Source organism: Siphateles boraxobius, unplaced genomic scaffold (genome assembly GCF_051911475.1).
Source record: "Siphateles boraxobius isolate OS27281-9 unplaced genomic scaffold, OSU_SipBor_1 66, whole genome shotgun sequence".
Taxonomy (NCBI): Eukaryota; Metazoa; Chordata; class Actinopteri; order Cypriniformes; family Leuciscidae; genus Siphateles; species Siphateles boraxobius.
This window is the reverse complement of record NW_027509193.1, coordinates 26,695,044-26,720,416: the sequence shown is the minus strand read 5'-3', so window position 1 is coordinate 26,720,416 and position 25,373 is coordinate 26,695,044. Positions and strand designations below refer to the sequence as shown.

The 25,373-nt window shown below is 36.2% G+C and overlaps 3 protein-coding genes across 4 annotated transcripts in view; 1 reads left to right on the top strand and 2 right to left on the bottom strand.

Moving 5' to 3' along the window:
• eif3ba (eukaryotic translation initiation factor 3, subunit Ba) overlaps positions 1-25,373 on the bottom strand; it is a 220,829-nt gene that overhangs the window by 6,312 nt on the left and 189,144 nt on the right. The gene's annotated exons all lie outside the window — the stretch shown is intronic.
• On the bottom strand, positions 74-14,988 carry snx8a (sorting nexin 8a). Its single transcript, XM_077213339.1, has 13 exons — positions 14,800-14,988; positions 13,279-13,406; positions 12,948-13,077; positions 11,820-12,010; positions 10,449-10,569; positions 10,001-10,137; positions 9,765-9,845; positions 9,516-9,676; positions 4,744-4,873; positions 4,597-4,665; positions 2,947-3,096; positions 1,873-2,022; positions 74-1,729 (listed from the first exon to the last, which is right to left on the bottom strand). Exons 1-13 carry the CDS (start codon positions 14,819-14,821, stop codon positions 1,640-1,642), a joined length of 1,560 nt encoding a protein of 519 aa, XP_077069454.1. The 5' UTR covers positions 14,822-14,988; the 3' UTR covers positions 74-1,639.
• Positions 17,484-25,373, top strand: part of ttyh3a (tweety family member 3a) — a 68,301-nt gene continuing 60,411 nt past the window's right edge. The window contains exons 1-2 of one of the 2 annotated variants that reach the window (XM_077213338.1): positions 17,484-17,594; positions 18,031-18,192. In XM_077213338.1, the coding sequence (XP_077069453.1) occupies positions 18,067-18,192 (126 nt within the window). In that variant the 5' untranslated portion in view covers positions 17,484-17,594; positions 18,031-18,066. Of the gene's footprint in view, positions 17,626-18,030; positions 18,193-25,373 lie in introns of both variants that reach the window. The other variant, XM_077213337.1, reaches the window with a different exon arrangement.

Genomic DNA, 25,373 nt, shown 5'->3' with positions numbered 1-25,373 from the left:
TATATATATTTTTCAGGCATACTTTCTGAGAAAAAAAACTTTCTGCATTATGAACCAGTTTCAGAAACATATGTTGAAAACAGTTTTGCTGCTTTATTTTTTTGTGGAAATGGAAATTGTTGACATTTTTTATTGTTAAAAAGTTGAAATAAAAAAAAGGTTTACAATATTTTTACGGTTTTTATACATTATGAATGCTACTGACACTTTTGATCAAAATTCTTAAACTTGCATTTAACCTCTCTCTGCCAGCAGATGGCAGAATTGAATATGAATTAGAGTACAAAACAGTTTCCACTCATTTATTGCTTTCCTCAACCGAACCATAAATCAAAATATGCATGATACATGCGTTATCGACCAACAGCAATGTGTCAATCTAAAACAGGAAAAATTGGCAGACATATTTCACATAATGGGTAAGCCTTCAGAGAATCTCAGCCTTCGTAATTGATCAAATTACTGAAAACAGGCCTTCGGTGTAGAAAGCTATAGAGCAGCTAGCGGCTAATAATTCCATGCTAATTGTAGTTGCTTCATTTCAAGACATTCTCGATCCAGGCTCAGACTTAGTTACAGGAAATACATTTCACATAACTGTTTGAAAATTAATTATAAGTATCTTTCACTTACATAGCCTACACTAGCGTTCAAGTTTGAATATCTCACGGTAATAAATATTTTTTTGAAAGTCACTTATGCTCACCAAGGCTGCATTTACTTGAACAAAAATAGCCTACAGTAAAACCATTTAAAATAACTGTTTTCTACTTTATTTTATTATGAAATGTAATTTATTCCTGTGATTGAGTTTTTAATCAACGTTGAAAACAGTTGTGTTGCTTAATGCATGATGCATTTATTTCAGGATTCTTTGATGAATCCTAAATGTCTTTGCTATTGTCTTCACAGTCACTTTTGATCAATTTAATGCATCCTTGCTGAATAATTAAGAAATAAATTAAATTAATAAAATACTAACTCTTTTTAATGGTAGTGTATAGTCTATTCCCTAAAAATAATGAAATGTGAAAAAACAAAGATGGAAGCACATGGAGTGAAGATTACAAAATACACAACATATATCAGACTGGCAGCTGAAACCACAAACAAATAATAATACAGTGCCTTTGCAACCAATAGCATAATCTATGCAAATTTTCTGTGTTTGATATGTATATTCAACTGAACACAGCCACCTCTGCTATTAGCTTCTCAGCTCATTTCTTATTGCACCTAAGTAGCATCTAGAATAGGTCATTTTTCATGTGTTACGCTTGAATTTTTTTTTGTACACTGTAAAAATTCTTCTCTTTCAGATTAGCTTACATTTCAAAACAGCAACATCATCATTGCATAGGCTACATGTAAAAACACCAGTGTCTTCCTAAATGATTCTCAACAGCATAGCCATTTATTTTAGCCGTCCATTTGCTCAAACTGTAGGAAATCGAGAGCCTTCTTCACCTCAGTGAGATTTTAAGATCTGCTGCTTGAACAGACGCAGTTTCCCATAATTCTTTGCCAGGTGCTTTTATATAATATTGACTGTCTGTATGTAAGTCCTGCAGAGATCCTGCAATTCAAATCAGGCGAGAGTTCATTGTCTTCTTGAGATTCTGAAGGCACAGAAGGGAGGCTATTTTGGGCTGAGAGGTGGAGACCGTCCATTACCGTCCCCAAAAAGACTTTTAAGCTTGGAATGAAGATCTTGCCACACCTCACCCATCTAGATCAGAGCAAAATAAGACATCAACAAATATGATAAGGTTTTGTTAACATCAAAATAATAAAGAAAGCAGCTTTGGCACTTATTGAAAAGAATAACTCTAACCACACATACTGTTGATACTAGATAAAGGATAAGCTTACATCTTTATGTCCCAGCACCTGTGAGTCTACAAATGCCCCCAGAATGAGAGACGTGATGGGCAGGTATGTGAATATGAGCTGGCTCTCCTGATGCAGGCAGAACAGGGAGAAGTAGTTGCGCAACTCCATTACCTGAATGGCGTTTTCTTGCTGTCGTGAGTCAGAGATCAGAGTGAGGTCACAGTGTGGTCACATCATCCCACCCTAACTATCATCATCTTCCCTGTAGTGACCAATTTCTGCTACTTGCTCACAATTAGCCATCCAGCAGTTAAAACCCACTGGATCATGACATGTTATTTGAAGGTTAAACAGATACAGTATGTGCCTCACATGACTTTGCATTGCATCATGAGACATACTTTCTCTCGTCTTCCAGCTGGCCGGGCTTTTATCATAAAAAGAGAACGGGCCTTTATAAAAGTTTTTTTTTTAACATAATTCAATTGATAAATCATTAAAATAATTAACAAAATGGTCAAATAAAATAAATGTGCAAAATGGCTACTCAAATGATCAATTAAATGCTTAAATGCAAATCTGGCCAGTAAAAAATATAGATTATAAACTTGCTTGTAATTACTTGGTTACTTGTATAATATTTTGAGCTCTTGATTCAATGAAGTTACATTAGAATAGTGTGTGTGTGTGTGTGTGTTGGGGGTAACTCATTTATTTGAAATAGAAATCTCTTATGACATTATTGTCTTTACTGTCACTTTTGATCAATTGAATGTGTCCTTGCTGAATTAAATTATTAATAAATAAATAAAACATTTTTTAATATCTTAAGCTAACATTTTAACTGTGACATCACTAAAAAACATCTTCTAACATATCATTTAATATATTTTTATACATATTCTTAAATCTTAATCTAATATATATATACATATACATATACAACATTAGTTTCAAGTCCTTCAGATCAATATTACCTACTAAATTAAAGAGATGCATCAGCTCCCCTGAAGCTACTGGTCCCCACATTTCCCTTCTGCGGATTCTACCTCACAAGCTGCTATAGCTCTTTGTATTGTGTGTGTGTGTATGTCTGAGTGTGTGAGGGCTGACCTGGACGATGCGGGACTCCAGCTGCTCAACAGAAACCTGTTCTTTAGGCTGCACGGTGGTGCTCAGCATTTGTCTCTTCATGACACTGTACTTCTGTAGAGCTCGCTGATGTTCGTGCAAGACCCCTTTCTCGTGCCGTTCACACAAGTCCTGTATGACAACAACACACATCCACACTGTTGTGAACTTTTTCTTCTCAAGTGTAGAAAAGATAGAGTTACAGACAAGGAGATTGTTGAGGTATAAGTTCTTTATTTCGTCGCTGTAGTCATCTCAATCAAGTCTAACTTCTTGAGTCAAACATTGTAATATATATACATTATAAGAGGGAGGGATACATTGTGATGGTGGAAACTCGTATACCAGTTTAGTAACCTGTATTAAAAGAGAGAGGGAAAAACTTATTCAAACCCTGAGACTCCAGAACAGGAGTGACAGGACTCTCTCTTGCTAAGACAAAAGCTCGCGAGAGTCTCCAAGAGTTTCATTAACATGTTTCATTTAAGTTACAATAGAAAGAAAACCCGTCTGACAGCTGTATATAGAGACACAGAATAAGACAGGAGTTTCGTGCTCCACAGCTGAATTCTAAGTTCAAGTTACAGAACTTTCTCAGTTTATATATGAAACTAAATTAAACATTTGACAAAGTTGTATTCCTTCCACACTCATTAAAAAGAACATGCTGTGGCTTGGTGCTCATGTGGGTGACACAGGTTTGAATCTAGCTTGCAACACATGCAAATTTTGTTACACATTTTCATTATTTCCTGTCCTCTCTCATTATAATATGCTGATTCGCTGCTTAGTTATAATTGGTGCTCAATTCTTAATAATGGTTATTATTATATCAATGTTGAAAAGGTTTTTCCTAGAAACCGTGATTTTTTTATGATTCTTTGATGAATAGAAAGACCAAAAGAACAGCATTTATTTGAAACAGTATTTGTGTAACATTATAAATGTATTTACTGTCTCTTTTGAAAAATTTAATTAACCTTCCCGAATAAAATGACTGGGCTGCCAACTCTCACGCATTCAGCGTGAGACTCACGCAATTGACCCAATTCTCACGCTCTCACACCACACCCCCGATTTCTCACGCTGAAGTGTCAACCCGGTCGGTCAAATGCCTGAAAGATGAGTTTATCTATATATGTACCTGTTGAGCCACTCGTGATCGACTAGTTATACCGCAAATTAGTTAAAATATCCCGTAATCTAGAGCGAGCGTGCATGCGAGACAGATATTGTGCACCAAACCGCGTGCACGGCAGAGAAGTAAGCGAGCGAGAGACCTTGCGTGTGCAGACAGCATCTCATCAGATTATTAGAATGATTCTGAAGTATTATGTGACAATTAAGACTGGGGTAATGATGCAGAAAGAAATAAAGGTAAAACGTATTAAAATAATATTTGTAATATTTCACAGTATTTCAGTTTTTACTGTATTTTTGATCAAATTAATAAATGAGTTTGTGAACATAAGAGGCTTCTTTCAAAAACATTTAAAGAAATCCTTATTATTCCTAACTTTTAACCGGTAGTGTGTAAGAAAATCATATTTCAGTTTATTTCCTAAAAATGGACAAAAAAATAAAGAAAAACTTCTCAACTGAGACTAAAAATTAAAATGCATCAGTACTCACCCTGTACGACTGCAGCAAGTCCAGAAACAGATTTAGTTTTTCCACCACATCATCCTCTTCTCTTCTGCCCTGTATTAAGTAAACAAATTAAATTCCTCTGTAGCAGCGTGCCACCAATTCACGTGGTATGTGTGGGCGGCACAGTACCTGTTGGGCAGCTCTTTCAGACAGAAGTGAGAACTCAACAGAGAGCCCTTTGACAGAGTGTCTAAGAGCAGCCCAGGGACTCTTGCAGGACACCAGGACAGGCACAGGTGACTCATCTGATCCCAAAGAACTGGATTGGAGAGAGACCAAAGCTTAAATCTATACGGACAATAGTCTCAAACATCTGGCAATCAAGCTCTCTCAAACCACTGCAATAATAAATATTCCAGTATTTTCTAACTATTCAAACAGTTAATGTTACATGTACCATTATGTGTAAGAGATGTACAGTCAAATAGTCAATTTCATTAAAAAAATAAAACACTGCAGGGTGATTAGTAGACTTGTGTCAATCTGTAGGGAGAACCTTTTTACTGGGGTACAAGCCCAAGTAAAGTTTTGCTGATAAATCATTGTCTGATGAGGTAGCTTACAGATACGTCTCGAAAAAAGGCTTTCGTGTTCATTGAATGTTATCATTTACATAATTTGAATTAAAACTGGAAGGCTGATTGTAATGGCAGCTGAAACAGAAATATCCTGTGCAACCTCGTTCACTTTTCTCCGTGGAATCCTCGACTTGCAGTCAGTCAGACGATGATTCATAATACAACTTGAGGAGAGGTAACTACGCTTATCACTGTGATAATGAATAGTATGTGTATTTGTATTATTTAGTTGAATGAGGAAATCTTGTTTTCCAGATCTAATTGTGTTCTTGGTTCAGACAGTATTAGGGGTAACGCATTACAAGTAACTAAAGTTACGCAATCAGATTACTTTTTTCAAGTAACTAGAAAAGTATCACATTACTTTTAAATTTACAACAAAATATGAGTTACTTTTCAAATAAGTAATGCAAGTTACTTTGTTTTCCTGTTTACTGACTGACAGTTCTCTTGTCCCCATGTTGAGAGAAGTTGGGAGTGCAGAGGCGTTGTGTGTAAATATTCTGGGCTAAATGTTAGCAGGCATTTACTCATCTCATTCGCACAAAAAAAGATTCAGTATTCTTCAAAATGAATAAAATCAGCGAAACGCAACATCAGAATACTACGCAAACCTCCACTAATTAAATATGTTAAACAGAATAAATATTTTTATGCATTTAATCTCACTTTATTGACCAATGTACTTGATGCTGACCTTCGATGATCCAGTTAACCATAAGCAAATATGACTAGATTTTTTTGTTTTTATTGGTGAAATAAGTGTTACACTTTCTTCTTCTGCATCCTTTTCTTCTGCAATCCAGAATGGCAGCACAGCCCTTAAAAAAAGTGAACCCTGTCACGATTTCCACTGTGTTTTGTGTTATAGGACCCTTATTTTGATGTTCTGTTGCCTTGATGTTTCTGGTTTCTTTTCCAGTGTGTAGTTCCTGTCTGACTTCAGTTGTGTCCGAAATCACCCCTTATATCCTTAAATAGGGTAAGGGACAGCCATTTTTAATTAAGTCCGAAACCATAGTGGACATTATCGAGTCAACTCATTCAGTCCCATAATGCACCGCAATAATGAGTGTACAACCAATGTATGCTCAACGGCTATAGAGAATACCCATAATGCACAGTGAGTCACACGACAAATGAATTCCCACGTCTGACCAGAAGATGGCAAATCATCCATGTTAATCATCAGCAGTGTTGGGCAGTAACGCGTTACTAGTAACGCATTACTGTAACGCAGTTACTTTTGACAGTAACTCTTACTGTAACGCATTACTTTTTAAATAAATTAACTCCGTTATCGTTACCATATGGTCTGTTACTTTTTTAAATTAATTAATTTTGGCTGAAGTGTAGCCTACAGCCTAACCTGTTTGCAGCAGCGACGCATTGTAGGATTGGTGGTAGGGTTGCTTGCCACCCGTCCCTTAAAATACGGAATTGTCCCGTATTTACAAGTAAAATGATGCGTCCCCGTATCAAATCAATAAGGGAAGCGATTTGTCCCGTATTTTGCATAAGGCCCACACATAGCCTAGTTGGATAAAAACATAAGGATTTACTATACTAATAGCAAATAGCCTATAAAGAAATCAATTTCACAATAATGTTACATTATGATTAGAATCAAATTAATTTTGTCCATTTTCTAAGCTTAGAAAATGCACATTTATACGGGCTGAATTTTATAGGCCTAAAATATTGTTTAGTAATTCTGTGAATTACATTGCGCAAACAAAAGTAATACTACCCACCGGATGAAGAAGGGTTGGCTCTCAGTCTCCACAGAACAAAACATTTATTTTATTTTATTTTATTTTTAGTATTCGCATTTATGAGGAAGAAACAATGTTACGGACGTGACAGTTCTCCGTACGTGGGCGCTCTGAAAGCGGCACTAAAATATGCTTTAAAACTTTCACAGAGACATCAAACAGAAAGCACAAAACCTTTCTTTAAAGTGAATTTCGTTTTGTATTAATTGTATCTTAATTTTAATCAATGTTTCATCAACCATTTGCCTGGATTTAATAAATAAGAAGTAAATATAGCAGACGATAGATAATCACGAAACGGAGGCGCCAGCGTGTGAACTGAAGCTCGTCTCATAAATGAACCGAAACTTGGCGTATAAGGTAACCTACTTGCCTCACAGACATGTCTGCTTTTAAACAGAACAATTCAAAACGAAAGAAAACAGACTACAGACTGCTCTCTGCTTATGTAATCCGTATGAAATGTGCATTTCTCTCTGGCGCTTCTACTGCGAAGATCGCGAGTCAGCATAGCGAGTCACCTCAGAAATCCTTGTGATATATTCAGTTTGTGCTGGTCTGACTTAAATAAAATAGTGTTTAAAAATTACTTTCTGTTTAAGTCAGTTTTGTGTTTGTGTAGACCATAATGCATAAAAGAACATTAATGGGAACATTAAAGAATGTTTTTTTTTAAGTAACTAAAAAGTTACTTTTAACAGTAATGCATTACTTTTTGGTGTAAGTAATCAACAGAGTAATTGAGTTACTTTTTGAACGAAGTAACTAGTAACTGTAACTAGTTACTATATCTTAGTAACTAGCACAACACTGATCATCAGTATTAAGTAAGGTTTATACATAGTTTCCATGACAGAGTTCAATATAGTATATTTCATTACTACTGGAGCTTCCAGTTTGCTACGTGTCAAATGATTATTAAACGGCAAGCACAAACTCAGCTCAGTGTCTGAATTCACTCACTCATTTTCATTCACTCCTTCAACTGGACTATATTAATGGACTAATGTAGGGAATAGTGAATGAGGGTATAGGGGGCGATTTCGGACACAGCTTTTTGTTTCCTTAGTTACACTTTTTAGTCACCATAGCGTTAAATCAGTTTCACCTGTGCTTTGTTATCCTCTTGTTTGTATATATAAGTCCTGTGTTTGAGACTATTGTTGTCAGTCATTCTCTTTACAATTCTCTTTTGTAGAGCTGTTGCGTATCCTGTTTTCCCATTTGGATTTTGTTTTTTCCTTTTTTTGTGTTTGTTGAATAAATACTGTTTGCGTATAAGCCTCGCCTCATCTGTTCCATGCTGAATATGAAACACCTAGACAATTTTAGCAAAGCCCTTCACAGTAAATTTAAATGTAAGATTAAACTAATGAAAGGATCTGAAACTCATACTTTTTAATGTTTCGGTGCGATACATTGGTCTGAGAGACACTGCAAATATTTAGGCACTAGGGGTGTGCCATATCATACCGTCCACGATAATACCGGTATACATTTTTACATGATAAAAAAGTGTCATATCGCGATATCAATGATATAGCGACGCATTGACGTATGGTGCATTTACGTTCCCTAGCACGCACAACAAGAACACCTGTCTGAGCGCGAGAGAAGCCTGTCAGCCTCCGATGACGATTTAGCAATTTCACAAACAGCTTGAGTGTTCAGCGGGGCTGCCGACGCGCGTCGCGTGCGTTTAGGAGTCGGGACATGACTGAATGGTCTCTTGCACAATCGGGCCATCAGTGCATCGTAACTAAAGTTTATAATTTTCAAGTCTTCTTAATTCTTATCAGTTTAAACATTCAAGCGGTTTTAAACTATCCAGTAAGCTACTCGCGCACTCTCTGAGAGAGTTGCACTGCGTGCATACATAGAGTACAGCTCGCGAGAAACTAAAGTTATTTTTCGCGGATTATATCGCTTTAATGGGGGGAAAACGCAAAATTGTGTAAAACTTCCGGTCTTGGTAAGTATACTCATAAACACAGTCGGTTATGTATAAAACGCATGTGACAGTGTGACAGACAGTATAATGAAAACAGCAATGGATCCGTGCACTAGCTGTAAAAGTGACAGCAGCCATAGGCTATGCAAGTCTGTCATTAATGTTGTCGTCAAAACAACAAAAATAAGCTTTAATTGTAATGAATGAGAATTATTAGCCTATGTTTTTAATTTAATCAGGAAACAGAACTAAAAGACTATGTGTTATTTTACATTTGATTACTTTATTATGTTTGTGTAGTTTTTCTGAATACTGGTGTTAGACCTACACACATTTAACATTTAATTCAAAGATTGAAATCAAGCTTCCTTGTGTTGTGTAAACTCTTAACAACAAAATTACCACATTTTAAAAACGCAATGAGTGAGCAAACATTTAGGCGAGATAAACATAATAAGAAATTTTTCAACAACAACAAAAAAAATGTCTATATCGTCAAAAATATCATTATCGCAAATATTCTTGAAATATCGTGATATAACTTTGAGGCTATATCGCCCACCCCTATTAGGCACAACACTCAGGATAAGTTGATACCTGAGCTCCTTCCCAAACATCAGCAGATCTGTGGCGTTCTCCTTTGAGCGCTCGGCCATCCTCTCTGCCCGGTCTCGTAACTTCTGAAAACTGTTATGGATATTTCTGATGAGCTCCCTGCTGGACGAAAACTGACTTTGGATATCTGCTGGGAGGTAATCCTGGAGGAGAAATCACAATGCAGGCAATATTGATTAATAAATATTGCACACATATTTAACATACAAGTAAAATAAAGCTGAATCAAACCTTGGCCTGCGTTGCATATTTACAGGTCATGAACTCATCCCCCAATCTTTTGCAAGCATCTCTAAGCTTAGGTTGGACATCCTGTGGGACATACATATGTGAAGACAACCTAATGAACATCTATGAAAATTTTCTCAACCCAAAATTATAAATATTACAATATATTATAAAATTCAATCCTGTTTATCTAGAACTTTGAATTAAGTTGGTGTTCAGGTTAGGCAAAAAGTCCATACCGAGCCACTGAAGGTGAGGAATGTTTTCACAAGCTCATCTTCGGAAAAGACAGGGTGTCGTGCCACAAGATTTAGGAACCTTCCAAGGGCTCGTCTCCGCCCTTCAATGAACTCTCGCTCTGACATGGAGGTCAGGACTGCAGCGGGCCCAAAGAACATAGAAAAGGTTAAACTTTTCCAGAAACATCAAAACATAGTCCTTCCATTAATACAACACAGCAAGGAGCTTTCTACTATGGAAGTACAACTTGCTGAAGTATGCAGAAAATCTGAACGAGGTTACTTTTTTAACCTTGGCAGAGCCGCGATTGTTTGTCTGGTGCATTCCCAGAAAGCATTGAATGTCACAGCACAGCCTAAGTGAGAGGTGAACAAGACTATAATCTAAAGGTTTGATCACAAACCCTTCACATGCTGGTATTTTACAGTGAATAATACAAGGGCCTACCTCCTTTCAGTGCCCTTTTGGGAGGAAGCGCCGGCACGGCTCTGTAAGCATATCTCTGAAGCAGGAGCTCATGGAAGACGTCAAAATCGCTGTATCGCCGATAGACCGATACTGTAAAACGCTGGAAAGGGCACATGGCACTTGAACTATCAGCGATACATTTCAATAATACAACTGCAACTGTTGCAATGACTCAGCAGCATGCTTAAAAATGACTTGACTGAATGTCATACTTTTATTATACTGAAAAATAAATGAATATCGTTTAATTGTATTTTTCCTGCTGAGGTCCTTTTACAATACTATATTATGCACCAGAACACTTTTTGTCTGAAATGGCTTTTCTTTTGTGTCAAATATAGTTTTTAACTTCCTCATATTTCAAAAACAGCTTCTTTGCAAAGTCAGGATTACTGTGGCAGGATCACAAATCAGTCCGCGCTGAAATGCACCACTGGTCCCACACGTTCCTTTTTAGACTGGAGAGGACATGTTGATTTGCTTGTCAAGCTATTTTATCTCAAATGATCAAGGAAATTGATTCTTCATTATATGAACCCTTCAAGATACTGCACTCTTGAAAATGAAGGTTCTTTATTGGCTTTGATGGTTCCATTCAAAACATCCATGGAACACAACGGTTCCTTATAGTAGAAAAAGTTTCTTTAGATTATTAATACATGGTTCTTTTAAAGGGATGGTTCACCCAAAAATGAAAATTCTGTCATTAAAATTGGGAATAAAACGCTCAATTCATATGGATTAGTTTTACGATCTTTTTATTAACTTTTTGAAGCGTCAAATTGGTAGTTGCGTAGCTGTCAATGGAGGACAGAAAGCGCTCCGATTTTATCAAAAAGATCTTCATAAGTGTTCTGAAGATGAACAAAAGTCTTACGGGTTTGGGGACGAAATTATGGCGGGTAAATAATCACAGGATTTTCGTTTTTTGGGTGAACTATCCCTTTAAGAACTGTTCACTGAAGGTTCTTTGGGGAACTAAAAATATTTCTTCAGCAATAAAACCTTTTTGAAACCTTTATTTTTAAGAGTGTGATCACAAAGACACAGTGGTCTCTGTTTATACATTTATTTTAGGGTGTCCACATGTGATGGCATCACCCAACACGAATGCTAATGCTGAAGTGGGCCATTTTTTCAGCTTAATATGGAGAATAGAAAATGTTAGGCTCATTTCCGTCACATTTTAGTCTGATTTTTGTTTGTTTGTGCATCATGGCTAGAATGACACTGCAACAATGACTCAACTAATGGTTTAGGGCCTAACTTGACTTGACTTGGACCAATTGATTTTGTCTGATTAATGACAGAAAACTGTAAACTTGTAAAGCCGCCTCTAAACTCACTCACCTCACTGGTGACCTGATACTCCACATGTTTAAGAAACAGTCCCTTCTTTTCAGGAATGAGGTCAACTTTGACGGTGTCCTTCTTCAACAGCTCTCCCAGAGTCACGGACAAGATCAGAGGATTCTCCTGAACCGACTGCATCTTAAGACTCTGAAGCTCCTTCGGCTCTCCTAGCTGAGGTTTTGGGAACTCTTAAAAAACATGACATACAACACAATGTATTAAGCGTGGTGTGACAGCCAGATGTGACAGACTAAACATTATCATACTTAATCACTTTAAAGAAGACAAAGAAGATGACTTTCTTCTTAACAGTCTTATGACAGCATATTAATAACACAGCATGAAGGAAAGCTCAAAAGTAACGAGAAAAACAATGAACAATTTTGAGCTATGCGGCACACGATATTTTTTCCGGTGGATGTCTGTGGTTTGTGTGCCACATTTAGAAACGAAAATCTGGAAAAGGGGAAAAAACAACGTGACTCTGCATAACAATAAGTTGTCTCAGCAAATTCAAACCAGGATCTTTGCTTTTGTTTCGTAAAATGCAACCACAAAAAAAAAATCCTTCTCGGCCATTCCATAGAGAGATAAGCAGTTGGCATGCAATGGACGGGAAACTTGGTTTTGCTTAGAGGAGAAAACAGGAAACCTCACTATTAAAGTGCAGTCAACTGTCATACTGGCAACACCTGAAATAACACAAGAGGCCTGTATTGAATAGATACTTTAACCCTTCAGAGCTGGTGAAAAATCATTAAAATAAGCCATCGAACAACTAGCCCAACATAACCATAGACCTGAGGAATGTAAATCATACACACATACTGTATAGGAGCACATGAGAAAGTGAAAAGTGCTGAAATGTTGAAAGCAGTAATATAAAACCTCCACATATTAAGCTTTGCTCTTGCGCAAATCACTGCAAACAGATGGTGACAGTGAAATGCTGCTTGGATGTAATTCAGTTGGGACAGCATGTGAGAGGCAATACAATATCACATGATATGTTGAACACAAGACAGTTTTTATGGAGACTAACTGGGGTTACTGACTTTAAAATGACATCTGATTAAGCTACACATTTACTACAGTCAGCTGAGGAATTGATCTGCTTTTGTTTACCTTGTATGAAATTCTCCAGCAGTTTGGGACTTGGTGGTTTTCCTTGTTGAGCGAGGGCAATGAGAGCCAAGCCTTTATACAGCGAGACTTTACTTAGAAATCCATCACTATTGTTTACATGTTCGGATATCTAAAATGTAAATGACATATCTTTCAGTCTGTGCAGAATAAGTCATTGTTCCACAAGAGAACCCAACAAAATCATGATATTTATCCTTATCCAGCTGTAAATAAGGTCACTGAAAATAAAGCCTGTGGGATGTAATTTAGCTAACTGTCAGCTATGGTCTTCCTAACCAATAATAAGATGTAATCCTGGTGCAAGTCTCACCTGGTTTTGAACGGTGATGGAAAGAGATGTTCTGCTGAGAACTCTCAGGAATACACTGATAGGCACTCGTTCATCAGTTCTGGAGCAGATGGCTTGATGCACTTCACGATAGTATGAAGGGACGGATCCTAGATTCATAGGACTCGATGTTAAAGGAATAGTAGTTCATCCAAAAATGAAAATGCTGTCAATTACTCAGCAGCACCATGAGACTTTCTTTAATCCTTGGAACACAAATTAAGATATTTGTATCTATCTTATAAATTAAGATTTATGTCCCTCCATTGAAAGTCTCACTCAAAACTTAGAGGGTTCGAAACTTTCATAAAGAGTAAAAGAAATCCATATTAATGGAGCGGTTTAGAGACATGCTCACTTTATATGAACAGATTTAATTAAGGCTTTATTCACATGTAAACATTGATCAGAAAACAAACATGTTAAATGGCAGCTCAAGCATGCTTAAACTTTCAGAGTTTTGGGTGAATGGAAGGACAGAAATCTCTCAGATTTCATTAAAAATATCGAAGATTAACGACAGTATATTGGTTTAGAATGACATGTGAGTGAGTTATTGATGACATTAAAACATTAAATTGATGATATAGATTATTATTTTGGGTGAACTACCCCTTTAATAAACGACTGGGGTCAATTTCATTTCAACAAGAGAACAGTTTTTTTTTTATCCAAACAAGCTTATTGCTAAAACACTGACCAGGACATTGTAGTTGCGCAATACATTTGTATTTTTATAGATGTTTTTATTTTTTTATTGAGTTCAGTAAGTTACACAAGCAGTGTAAAATACACAACAGAAACTAAATAGAAATAAAACAACTAAGATTAAAGGTTATCACAAACAAACATATTAATTTTATTTAACAGAACCCGTTTTAGGGGGATTTTTTAACATTTAATAAAATAAAATTCAAGGGGTAAATAAATATGGGCTTTGAGTTCCCATTCGAAATTTAAATTGTCCTTTAGCAGAGAAAATAATTAGATTGGCTTAAAAGCAGATTCTCGCGGCACCACTGACATTCAGCCATATAGGAATATAAATTCACTGCATGAATAATCATTGCAATCAAACATTCTGAAAAAGATACGATGTTGTCACACAAAAGAATAAAATAGGATATAGCCTTATTATTAGCTATAGCATTATAAAGTCGTATCAGTTTGAGTCGTCAATCTGGACAACTTCGATGAACAAGTCTACTACAAGATGAACAAGTACTAAACAGGAGAAACTAGTGAAACAACAAATAAAAATAATCATTTACGAAACAAGACAATTAGTAACGTTAGCTAACTCGCATTAAAGTGACACGTTTTAGTCGCGAATTTTTAATACATCATCAGCGAAATTAAGAAAACAAATTCGCAGATAACCGTTCAAATACACACAAAACAGCTAAGTAGTACAAAGGTTCAAATACATAGGCTACATAAAACAGCAAAACATTATCTAAAACTGTGCGATTGGATTAAATTACCGTCATTTCTTTTCCCTACCTTCATTGATGTCCCCTGCCATAATTTAGATGTCATGTGAGAGCGATAGCACCTCCATGTGATTTCCTGCAGAAAAGAGTAGGAATGTCCTTAAAGTTGTAGTGATGTGGAAACACATGGTACAGCATACGTGTGACAGACATGGGTGGAGCTGGAGCCTCGTCTGGTTCGACGGGCCCTTTGAGGACTAACACATATTTATATGACACTACAGACTGGTTTTGTGTGGTTAGAATATGTAATTCACCCATGGGAAGTGAGAAAGCAAAAAAAAAAAAACTACAATGTTCTAAAACAAAACATCCATATTAAACTCACAACATGTCATATTGTAACATTGTATATTTACCATTCTAATAACAAAGTTTTAAAAAAAGTGTTGCCCGCCTGCTGCTGCATCTGGCTAATTATTATTCACCTATAAGAGATACACAGAGATTTATGAAGAAGAAAAATGCAGGAACAAGGAGCATGAAACTTCTAGTCTATTTCCCAGTTCATTGTTCCTCTTTCAGTCAAAATATTTTTCTGTTGAAGACAAAACAACACATCCTAAACTAAATCCAACTTGACTTTAAGGAACTGAAAATAGTCACGATGAGTTGATTCGTCATAAATGATTGAATTGAAATCAAATTAATGTTTCCCCTCGTTTTAAGACTAATTCAAATGTTACCAAAATATTTTTTTATCAAAAAAAAAATTGTGAAGAAGGCTGAGGTCACATTACAAGTTATCAAAAATTGATTTGTGCATTGATTTGGAGTCTAACTCTTGATGAATCATTCCTTGAGACATAAATAGCCCATGTTTCATCTGTATTAACACTGCATTGACATTTTCAGTAGTATAGGCTATTGTTGAATTATCATCATGTAGGTATACTTGCTCTCTAAAGCTTAAATTCCAAAGCTCAAAATTACTTGCAAAGCTTAGCTTATGCAAATATCATTTTGATCCCAGTGCCTCCATAGTGGAATTGAAAGTGAAAAGGCGCAATTATTTAGACTCAGCCAAGGCAGTATGTGCCTGCTTCTACAGCACTAGTTATCTAGCATTGTTGTTTATTACCAGGTTTAGTTAGACAGTTACCAGTTTTTGGTTATGGCACTGAAATGATGCAATTGTTGATTCACAAAGTAAAGGTTAATAATTTCACTGCATCAGCTGCATTTGTAAGACTTAATTTAAGATTAACATAAATGGACCTGTAGAACAGCTTTTTACACCTTAAATCTGTATGTTCTATAAGTTTGGTGTTTCTAAAATCACTTTCATTTATAGATTTTTAAGATGCAACTTTGAAGCATTATTTTTTGCTCATTAGTAGTGATAGAGTCCTTAAAAAGTCTCACTATATTCAGACAGACTGTCACACTATTTCAAGGGCTGGCTAATTAATGATTACTTTGATGACATTATACATTGACATATTGACTCATTGACATCTTAAATTTAACACCAATTTAATTTTGGGTTTTTCCATCCTGGCTTTATGTTCAGATATTTATTATTTATTCTTGGATTAATTGCATATTCTATTCAGTGTATTCTATTCAGAAACAGAATCCAGATATTCATTTATACTGCCATGAATAAGTAATGCACCAACAAACCAGATTTTGCTTAGGTTTTAATTCCTTAAGCTTTTGGTTAAAGGTCATTTTAGGGTGTCTTCCTGTGAGGATATGCATTAAAGGGACAGTTCACCCAAAAATGAAAATCATTTACTCACACTCATGTTGTTCCAAACCTGTATGAGTTTCTTTCTCCTGTTGAGCACAAAATAAATTCAACTTCAAAACATCTTTTGTGTTCAACAGAAGAAAGAAACTCATTCAGGTTTGGAACTACTTGTGGGTGAGTTAATGGTGACCGAATTTTCATTTTTGGGTGAACTGTCCCTTTAAGGGGAATTTTTCAATAAAAATATAAGGTAGCAATTAACTATAGGTTTCATATTTTTCAGTGGGTTGAAACATTTTACAGTGTAGCCTAATAGAGAAGACGTCTTTCCAGGTTTGGTGACATACAGATCAGATGATATGAAATGCTAAACGAATAAATAAAAACACTATGTGCTTGTACATATTTTCTAGCACATCAATGTATCATTGTTTGCTGAGGCTGTGAATGTAATGTTTTAACACTGATTGGTCACCTCTATAAGTATTGGCTACAAAACTTAACGTAAACAATTAGTTTGATTTCATTTTTATTTACAATTCTTTTATACAATATCTATTATTTCATTTTATACATATACATATATATATATATATATATATATATATATATATATATATATATATATATAAAGGGAATATTCCTAGTTTAATTTAACATGAGAGGTGCGATCCTAATAGGTGGTTTCTCCAAGTAAGCCTCATGTACTATTGTGTCTGACCACTAGATGTCCCTGTTCTCAACAGTTGCCTCATACCGTGATAAACCTCCACTATCTCGGTGTGAGTTTGTTTCAGTGGGCAATCTGGGCATACAGCTCGTTGCTTGGTTGTTCTTCACACACTCATACTGGATTAGAGATCATCTCACAGAGTTTTGTCGGCAGGGAGGAGTCGCGTGTCGTCATCCTAACCCACACATGGACATTTTGACTTCATAAACACATTCCCCGGTCATTTATGACTAATAAGGACGGAGGAGTTTTACCGTGGGAATGACGGAGCCGCAGACAAACGCTTGGCATTAATCTCGGCCAAAGCAAAGGAGATACATCTCGTAGCTGGCTGGCATTTCGAGCAACCAGAGGACTGAGTCTTGGATCTAGGAAGGTTTCAGCTCTAAGTTAATGCGTATCTCAGGGTTGGTGTGTATGCGTTTAGTTTTAATGTAACGTTATCCAAACAATAGGCAGTTTTGAAAGGGGAAGTAAGATCTTGTAATACACGCTTCCCTTGTGTTTACACAGTCAGCCGGTAGGGAAAGGAAAGCTCAAGTCCTGTTTAATACAGCGGAAGCAGAGAAGATTCTCTAAATAATTAGCTCTTTGCATTTGCGTGTTGTTTAAACCCCTCGTTTTACTTAACAACCAGCTTTCGGTTTATATCCAGGGCACTGCAGGCGGTTTCAACAACTAATCGCATTTAGGTCCATATCACTATAGGTGAAGGACGATGTGTATTTTCCAGGGAAGAGCAGATTTATGGCACTTTGTAATCTAATGATATTGTTTAAACCTCGAAAGAAATTGTAAACTTCCTGCTTTAGTTTCTCAGGGTTCGGAGTGTTATTGCCATAAAGATTATGGCTGCCGTTGTTAATTACTCTCCCCCGTGGTGGGTTAACCTGATGCACAGACTGCCTCATTTTAATCTGCAATTTGAACAAACCAGCAGTGATTTTCGCCCAGAGGACTCGTCATACCAGCAGGTAAGTCCATGCATTAACCCTGCTACTGCACTGTTAAAAATAAAATTATATATATATATATATATATATATATATATATATATATATATATATATATATATATATATATATATATGGTCAATACGTTATTAAATATTGTCATTTTCATAGCCAGATTTTCAACTTTTATTTATAAGTTATACAAGATTCAACTCATTTTAGTGAGTTTTAGAATGACTTAAACATCCAAGTTGATAGTACTTAATTTAAGGCAGCAACTATTTTTACACTGTTTTATACTGCTACTCCTTCAGATGAAATGCTGGTGTGTAATATGAAATGTTGTGAGTGTCACATAACAGTAATTATTTCTGATATTCAACATAATTCTGCTTTTACCTGTGAATTATGTAATTTGTTTGAAACATAAATTGGCTAGTTAGCCTAGTTCCTATAGCTATATTTCGTTCCTAGCCACTGAGACCTGCATACACAGAAAGAGCTGGTTAACAGAAGAGAAAAGAGTAGCCTATGTGCTCACTGTAGGACAGGAGACATTGAGACAGAGATCCACTTCCTCCTTCACTGTCACAAATTCAAATCAATCAAATAAGAGACCTCTACATAAATTCGTAAACTTAATAAAGACCTTTACAGCCATAACTGAAGTAGAACATATTAAGAATACAAATTCCAAGCTTTGTCAATATTGTAACATTTACAGTCCTGCTAATAAAGCAATTTTAAAATTGAATTGTTCAGGTGTGGGTGTGGGGTTAGGCTTCAACGAGATGGGGTGACAATTTGGCTGGGAATCGAAATTCGGCACAACACCTGTCTGGAGTATGAGTAGTTTTCCATTTAGCACTTTCCAGCACATTATTGAGATAACTGGTGTCAAAAATATAGTTTTTAAGGGGAAACCCTAAAACTAAAAAAAATTACGTGAAAAACGCTTAACGTGGCTTATTGTGCTTAAACCCTGACCAGGGAAAACCACATTTCTGTCACATTTTTCTACTCATTTACTACTAAGACAATGGCACTGTAATCCAGGCAGAAAGACAATAGAGTGGTGCAGGTATGACGTCACTTTGTAGGCTAATCGGCAGTTAGCATCACACTGGTTCCCTTGACAAAACCCCAATAGGATTTTTCCATTGGCTTTTGGATTATCGCAAAAAATAAGCTCTGTGATCAACAAAAGTTTATGATACTTATTACTTACATTTAGTCCATCAAGATCAGTTTCACAGATGAAGACCACGTTTATGAAATATTGAAGCCTAAATGCAGTCGCCAGAAGTAAAAAGCTAAAGGTAGGCTGTAAACGAACTGCACTACGGTCCCACGACTTCGTCACCATCAATAAGCTTCTGACAACTGTTTAAGTTTTTATCTAAAAACATTTTCCCTGAAAGTTTGAGTTAGAATAATGTGTAAGAGCACAAATAAGCATAAAGAGGCTGTAAAAGCGGACTGAGTTTATCTGTTCATCGTGATAACGTTTAATGTCCCCGACAGCCTCTGTTGTCCAATTTAGCCACTTGATAGCAACCGCCTTTTTCAAGGCGTAACGCATAACAGCTTAAAAAAAATCATGAGTGGTGTAATGTATGTTATGTTGTAATATAAAACATTAAAGTCTCTTGAGCTTGTGTTAAACACAGATCTTATAAAAAAAAAAAAAACGCTGACTTTTGGACGATGGACCGGAAGTGTTAAAATGCTAACTCGTTTCTGAGTTTTTGCCTACAAATGTCATACCTGACCCACTCTATTTTTTTACATTAAATGTTTTCTCCCGCTTAGGAAACCTATATAAAGAAATGCTTGGTGTACCAAGACATTGGTATTAAAAGCAAACTCATGAGATAATTGATTTTCCCCAGTTGTTGTTTTAAAAAGTACATCATCGTCTTGCCTAATTTAATTTGAAGGCACCCGACGTCGCAACTTCCCAATTTGTAAATACGAACTTCCCAGGAGGACTTCAACACACCAAGAAACCCTGAGGCTTTGATGTGAAACATTTCTTTGTCGATCGCAATTATAGGACCAGAACGAACTGTTAATTTTAGCTCGAGTTAATGGGTAGCTTATCTCTTAAAGAGATTATGCAGATTTTATTTAATATGTGCATTTCTTTGTGCCATAAAAATGCAATCGCGATCATTCAATCTTTATGATGACTTTATAATTGTTATTGTAATGCTTGCATGTCTCTAATGCTGAACACATGTGTGGCTGTTGAAGGTAGAAGGTAGGCTTCTGAGGACCCTTTGAAGAACTTGGCTGTAGGCTTTCATCTTAGAGACAACAGATGGCCTACAGACAAGCCAGGAGTGCCATCAGCTTGATGACATTGTCTAATCAAAGCTCCTTAAATCAAGTTTGGCCTTCCCTGTTGTTCGCTTTTATGGAGTGTTGCGTTAAACCAGTTGGTAACATAGAATACTAATGTAAAAAAGCTAGATTTGTGCCTGGCCATCAGAGAGCAACTTTTGAGAAGCCAGATGGTACCATATATTGTCAGAACTTGAACTATTGGCACATAATCATGATTTGTTGTGGCATCTATAACAAGGTTATTTAAGGTGGTCTATGTACTGTCACAATAGTTATTTGATGTCTTGTAAATGGTCCTCTTAATAGTTCACTGCGTTTTTTGTGAAGACATCTCTTCACAAAATATGGTATTTGTTTGTTTTGTTTTTATATTATGCAGTAGGGCTGTGGCTATAAAATTTTGCGGTTCTCTGTACCAATTTCAGTACCAGAGCATAAACTGTTGAATTATATACGTTTTTGTCTCATTTTGTCTCGTCCGTTGGTTATCACTGCCAGTCATCGCAGTTTCCGATTCAAACGAGCATTTAAACATGGTTGTCAAACTTTTCAGCGTACTTATCAGCATGAAAAACTAAACTTGTATTCAGATTGTGAATGGGTAATGAACAGAAAGCAGTAGAAAGTCTCCCTTTATAATCTCTAAGGACGCGTGTCCACCAAAATGTTTTTAGCCAGCTGAAAACGCCTAGCTGTGGGCTCTTGAGAGCGCTTCAGCAGGGCAGCGTTTTTTTTGTTTTGTTTTAGTTTTTTCAGTTGAGATGCTTTGGTTGCTGTGATACAGAATAACCGCGAAAGTGTTAGTATCTCATTTCACATGATAGTTTGTTTCTGTATTGTTTCTATATAAAAATGTCAATACAATATAAAGTATGTTCTCTGGCTGTTGTTTTAAATTATTTTGTTTTGTTATTGTTTGTTGTTGTCTTTTGACATTCTACATGCAGAATGTGGCGGTTGGTCGGTGTGGTATTTGTCCCGCCCCTCCTCCAAATGTGATTGGACGGCTGGGTAAAAAGTGACCTTGGTGAGCGCTGCGTTTTACCCAAAGTTGAACATTCTTCAACTTTTGGCGACTGGTTGAAAACAGCGAGGTCGCTCAGCATGAAATAGACTCAGCGCCTCGTTACGCTGCTAACGTTTTAAAAACCCAAAGCTCCCATTGAAAATAATTGGAAAAATACGCTATCCTCGAGGGAAAAAAAATTCTTTGGTGGACACATGGCGTGAGGCTGTCAATCTTTAAAGCGCAAGTTCACTGAATTCTGCACTCTTGCGAAAACTTGCGTTATAATAAAAAAAAAATGCTGTTTTTAATTGTACGGTTTCAGCTTACTGACTAGCACCTCTGATAAGCCATTGCGTTCATAGTCACACTCTTAACAGATATTATTGTGATTAGCTACCTACATGGCTAAATGCATGTAAAAACACACTGTAGAAACCTTTGATGCTCAAACAAACACAACCGAAAGCGTTTGAAAGTAGCATCTGTCGGTGGGTACCAAATATACCCAATACTCAGTAATACTGGTACTGCAGAAATGCTGGTCAACTTGTTTCTTTTTTTAGCACCAGTAGTACTGCCATGTTTGACAAGCCTACTATGTAGTCATACAGGTGATAATTTGGTGGGGTAGCAATGATTGATTGGGTACTATAGTAATAATGTAGGCATAGTCAACACAGTTTTGACTTCAGGATGCATACCATTCAAAAGTTTAGGGTTGGTAAGATTTTTTTAGTTGTGTTTTTGAAAAAAGTTTCTTATGCTCATCAAGGCTGAATTTATTTGATCAAAGATAAGGTTAGAACTGCAAAAAAATTTCCTATTTTAATATAATTGGAAATGTTTAATATGCTAACCTACATGGTATTTAGTCATGGCCATCACAGTTTTTGACTGGGCATTCACAACAAATCACCATGACACTGTTTGATTAAAAGTAATTGCAAAAAACCTGACGCTAGTTTTTTAGTTAACAGATACCATTTGCTTTCATATTTGTTTGTTTTTTTAATGAATTGTAATGTAATTTCTAAGTGTGACTTATGTGTCTAGACACTGGCTTGGGGCCAGTGTATGTGCACATGATGATAAGAATCACTTCTTTTTCAACTAGAAGCTGCAAGTGTAGTGGAACTAGATCAAGGAATGAGTGGATTTATTTAGACAAAGCAGTTGCAAGCTGACAGCGGACATAATGCTCAGTTTCTGCTTATCTTCTGGCTTTTCTACTGAAAAGTTGGTCACTGAGATGTTAAAGGGTTCCGAAGATGAACGAAATTCTTACGGGGTTGGAACAACATGAGGGTGAGTAATTACTGACAGAATTTTCATTTTTGGGTGAACTGTCCCTTTAAGTCCAACTAAAACAGCAAAGATGGAGAGCAGAGGTAAAGTCAGAAAATTCAGTGCTTCTAGATCATAAAGCCCAGGATAGACTGTCAGCTGTTTGAAAATGTGTTTCACCGAGCCAACAGGATTGGAAGAATGTCTTAAAAACAGCATGGCAGGAGCAGTCTTAAGCAAAAGACTTAGATGTCTTTTCCTTAAGTCTTTTCCTTAAGACTGTTTTTGCAGTTGTCAAATGCCATTGACATCAGATGCATAGCATTACAGATAACGCGTGAACTGTCTAGAAGCTCGTCTGCCATGGATGGAGAGGAAGGTCTGATTCCTAGCCACTAGGTTTTATTTTTTTTTGACAAGTGCCCTTTTGCTGCACCAAGTAGTCATGTAGTAGTCATTTTTCCGTTAGGAATTCAATCATTTATATGCTTTTTTCCCCTTTTGTAAATATTCAGGAAAATCTAAATTTTGATTTTTTTTTCCCCAACTGATATCAGCTACAGAATATTATCAGTTTCCTTAGATTTAGAATAATAATAAAAAAATATATATATATATAAATATAGCTGCGAGCAGCGATTACGGGCCCAAGCCGGTGGCACCGCAACCCCGGTGCCTTTAGTTACCTAAAGGCACCGGGGTGGCGGTACCGCCGTCTTTGGCCCTTCATCGCTGCTCGCAGCTATATTATATATATATATATATATATATATATATATATATATATATATAAAAAGCCGGTGGCACCGCCACCCTGGTGCCTTTAGGGTTATTGTGCACGACGTGACACAAAATATCTGCTGGCTATCTGCCGAACGGCTCTGGTAGTTCCGCTTCAGCACTGATGATATTGTAGAAATAGTGCGCTCTGGTTGGTCTGGATTATTCGGGATTTTTTATTTTATACAGAAATAAGTTATTTATAATTCAGATGAGAATAAAGTTAGTGTTGATTAAAATGAAGGAAAAAAAATATATTGATCTGAAATATAGCACATTAATTTTAAATTTATTTAGGTTCAATTACCAAACATACAATCTTAATTTAATTTAAAGCAAACAATACATTTAAAAGATAAGGGTTGTATGCACTTTTTTTTTAATAAAAAAAGATATATATCCAAAAAACAAGGCCTTAAAGGGTTAAACTCTTGTCACTGTAACAGACACAATCTCTCTCTCTCACACACACACACACACACACACACACACACACACACACACACACACACACACACACACACACGTCAAGTCACTTCCATTTTAGATGCAATATTGAATAAGCAGAAAATTCGGATTTTCTGCTCTGAAAATATAAATAAGCATAAAAATTGAATAAGCACTTTTAATATTCTAAACAGAATAAGCACTAGTCACTAATGAATAAGTACTAGTACTTAATGGAATAGATACTAGTATCTAAAAAATAAGTACTAGTAGCATGAAAATAGAGACCAGTAGGTTAAAATGATAAAATGTTAAAACGGCTTGCCATATTGGCTCAGAGAGAGAGAGAGAGAAAATGACCTTTTAGATACTAGTACCTATTAATAGATACTAGTATTTATTCAATAAATACTAGTACTAAGTCATTAGATACTAGTACCTATTAAATAGATACCAGTACTTATTCATTAGCTACTAATACGTATTCAAAAGAATATCTAAAGAATAAGCACTAGTATCTAAAGAATAGGCACTAGTACTAAAGAATAAGCACTAGTCGCTAATGAATAAGTACTAGTACTTAATGGAATAGATACTAGTATCTAAAAAATAAGTACTAGAAGCATGAAAATAGAGACTAGTAGGTTAAAATGATTAAATGTTAAAACGGCTTGCCATATTGGCTCAGAGAGAGAGAGAGAGAAAATGACCATATTCAAACCAAAATATCTGACTTCCTCTTGGTCTGAGCTAATGACAGTTAATTAGAAAGTTGTCCGGCTTGATCTGAACAATATGCGTACCGAGTTTTATGATTGTAGGTAAAACTATAAAACTAACCCCCCCCCCCACTTTTGTCAAAAGGTGGCGCAACTAAGTCCCTGCACCACGCCCGTTTCTGAAACTTTGCACATGTCTACTGGCTAATAAATGTGATCTGTCTGTCGAGTTTCATGCAATTTCAAGCAATTTCAGGCATGCTAAGAGTCTCAAAAGCATCCAAAAAGAATTTTAAAGTTTGATGCGTTGCCACGGCAACAGTATCAAAGATATCAATAATCCTTTCACAGGTCTACATCTGCCGTGCATTTACATTATACAGATGAAGTTTGAAGCAAATCGGGTTAAAATAAGAGGGTGATTTCAAAGCATTTTGAAAGTGACACACTTCCTGCTGCCAGTTGGTGGCGCTATAACTTTGACTCACAATAGTCACATCCCTGTGATCGGCCTCTTACAGCGAACACACTGCTGAAGTTTCATCAAGATCAGTTAATGTATGCAGAAGTTATAACACACTTCCTGTTTCACGTTTCTCGCCATAATTTCGTTT

What these genes read in the sequence shown, in the direction of transcription:
- snx8a (XM_077213339.1), bottom strand. Translation starts at nt 14,821, where the DNA reads ATGGCAGGGGACATCAATGAAG. An exon ending in CCATCACCGTTCAAAACCAG is followed by an intron (nt 13,078 to 13,278) that starts GTGAGACTTGCA and finishes TTTACATTTTAG; the next exon opens with ATATCCGAACATGTAAACAA. An exon ending in CAAAAGGGCACTGAAAGGAG is followed by an intron (nt 10,138 to 10,448) that starts GTAGGCCCTTGT and finishes GGCCCGCTGCAG; the next exon opens with TCCTGACCTCCATGTCAGAG.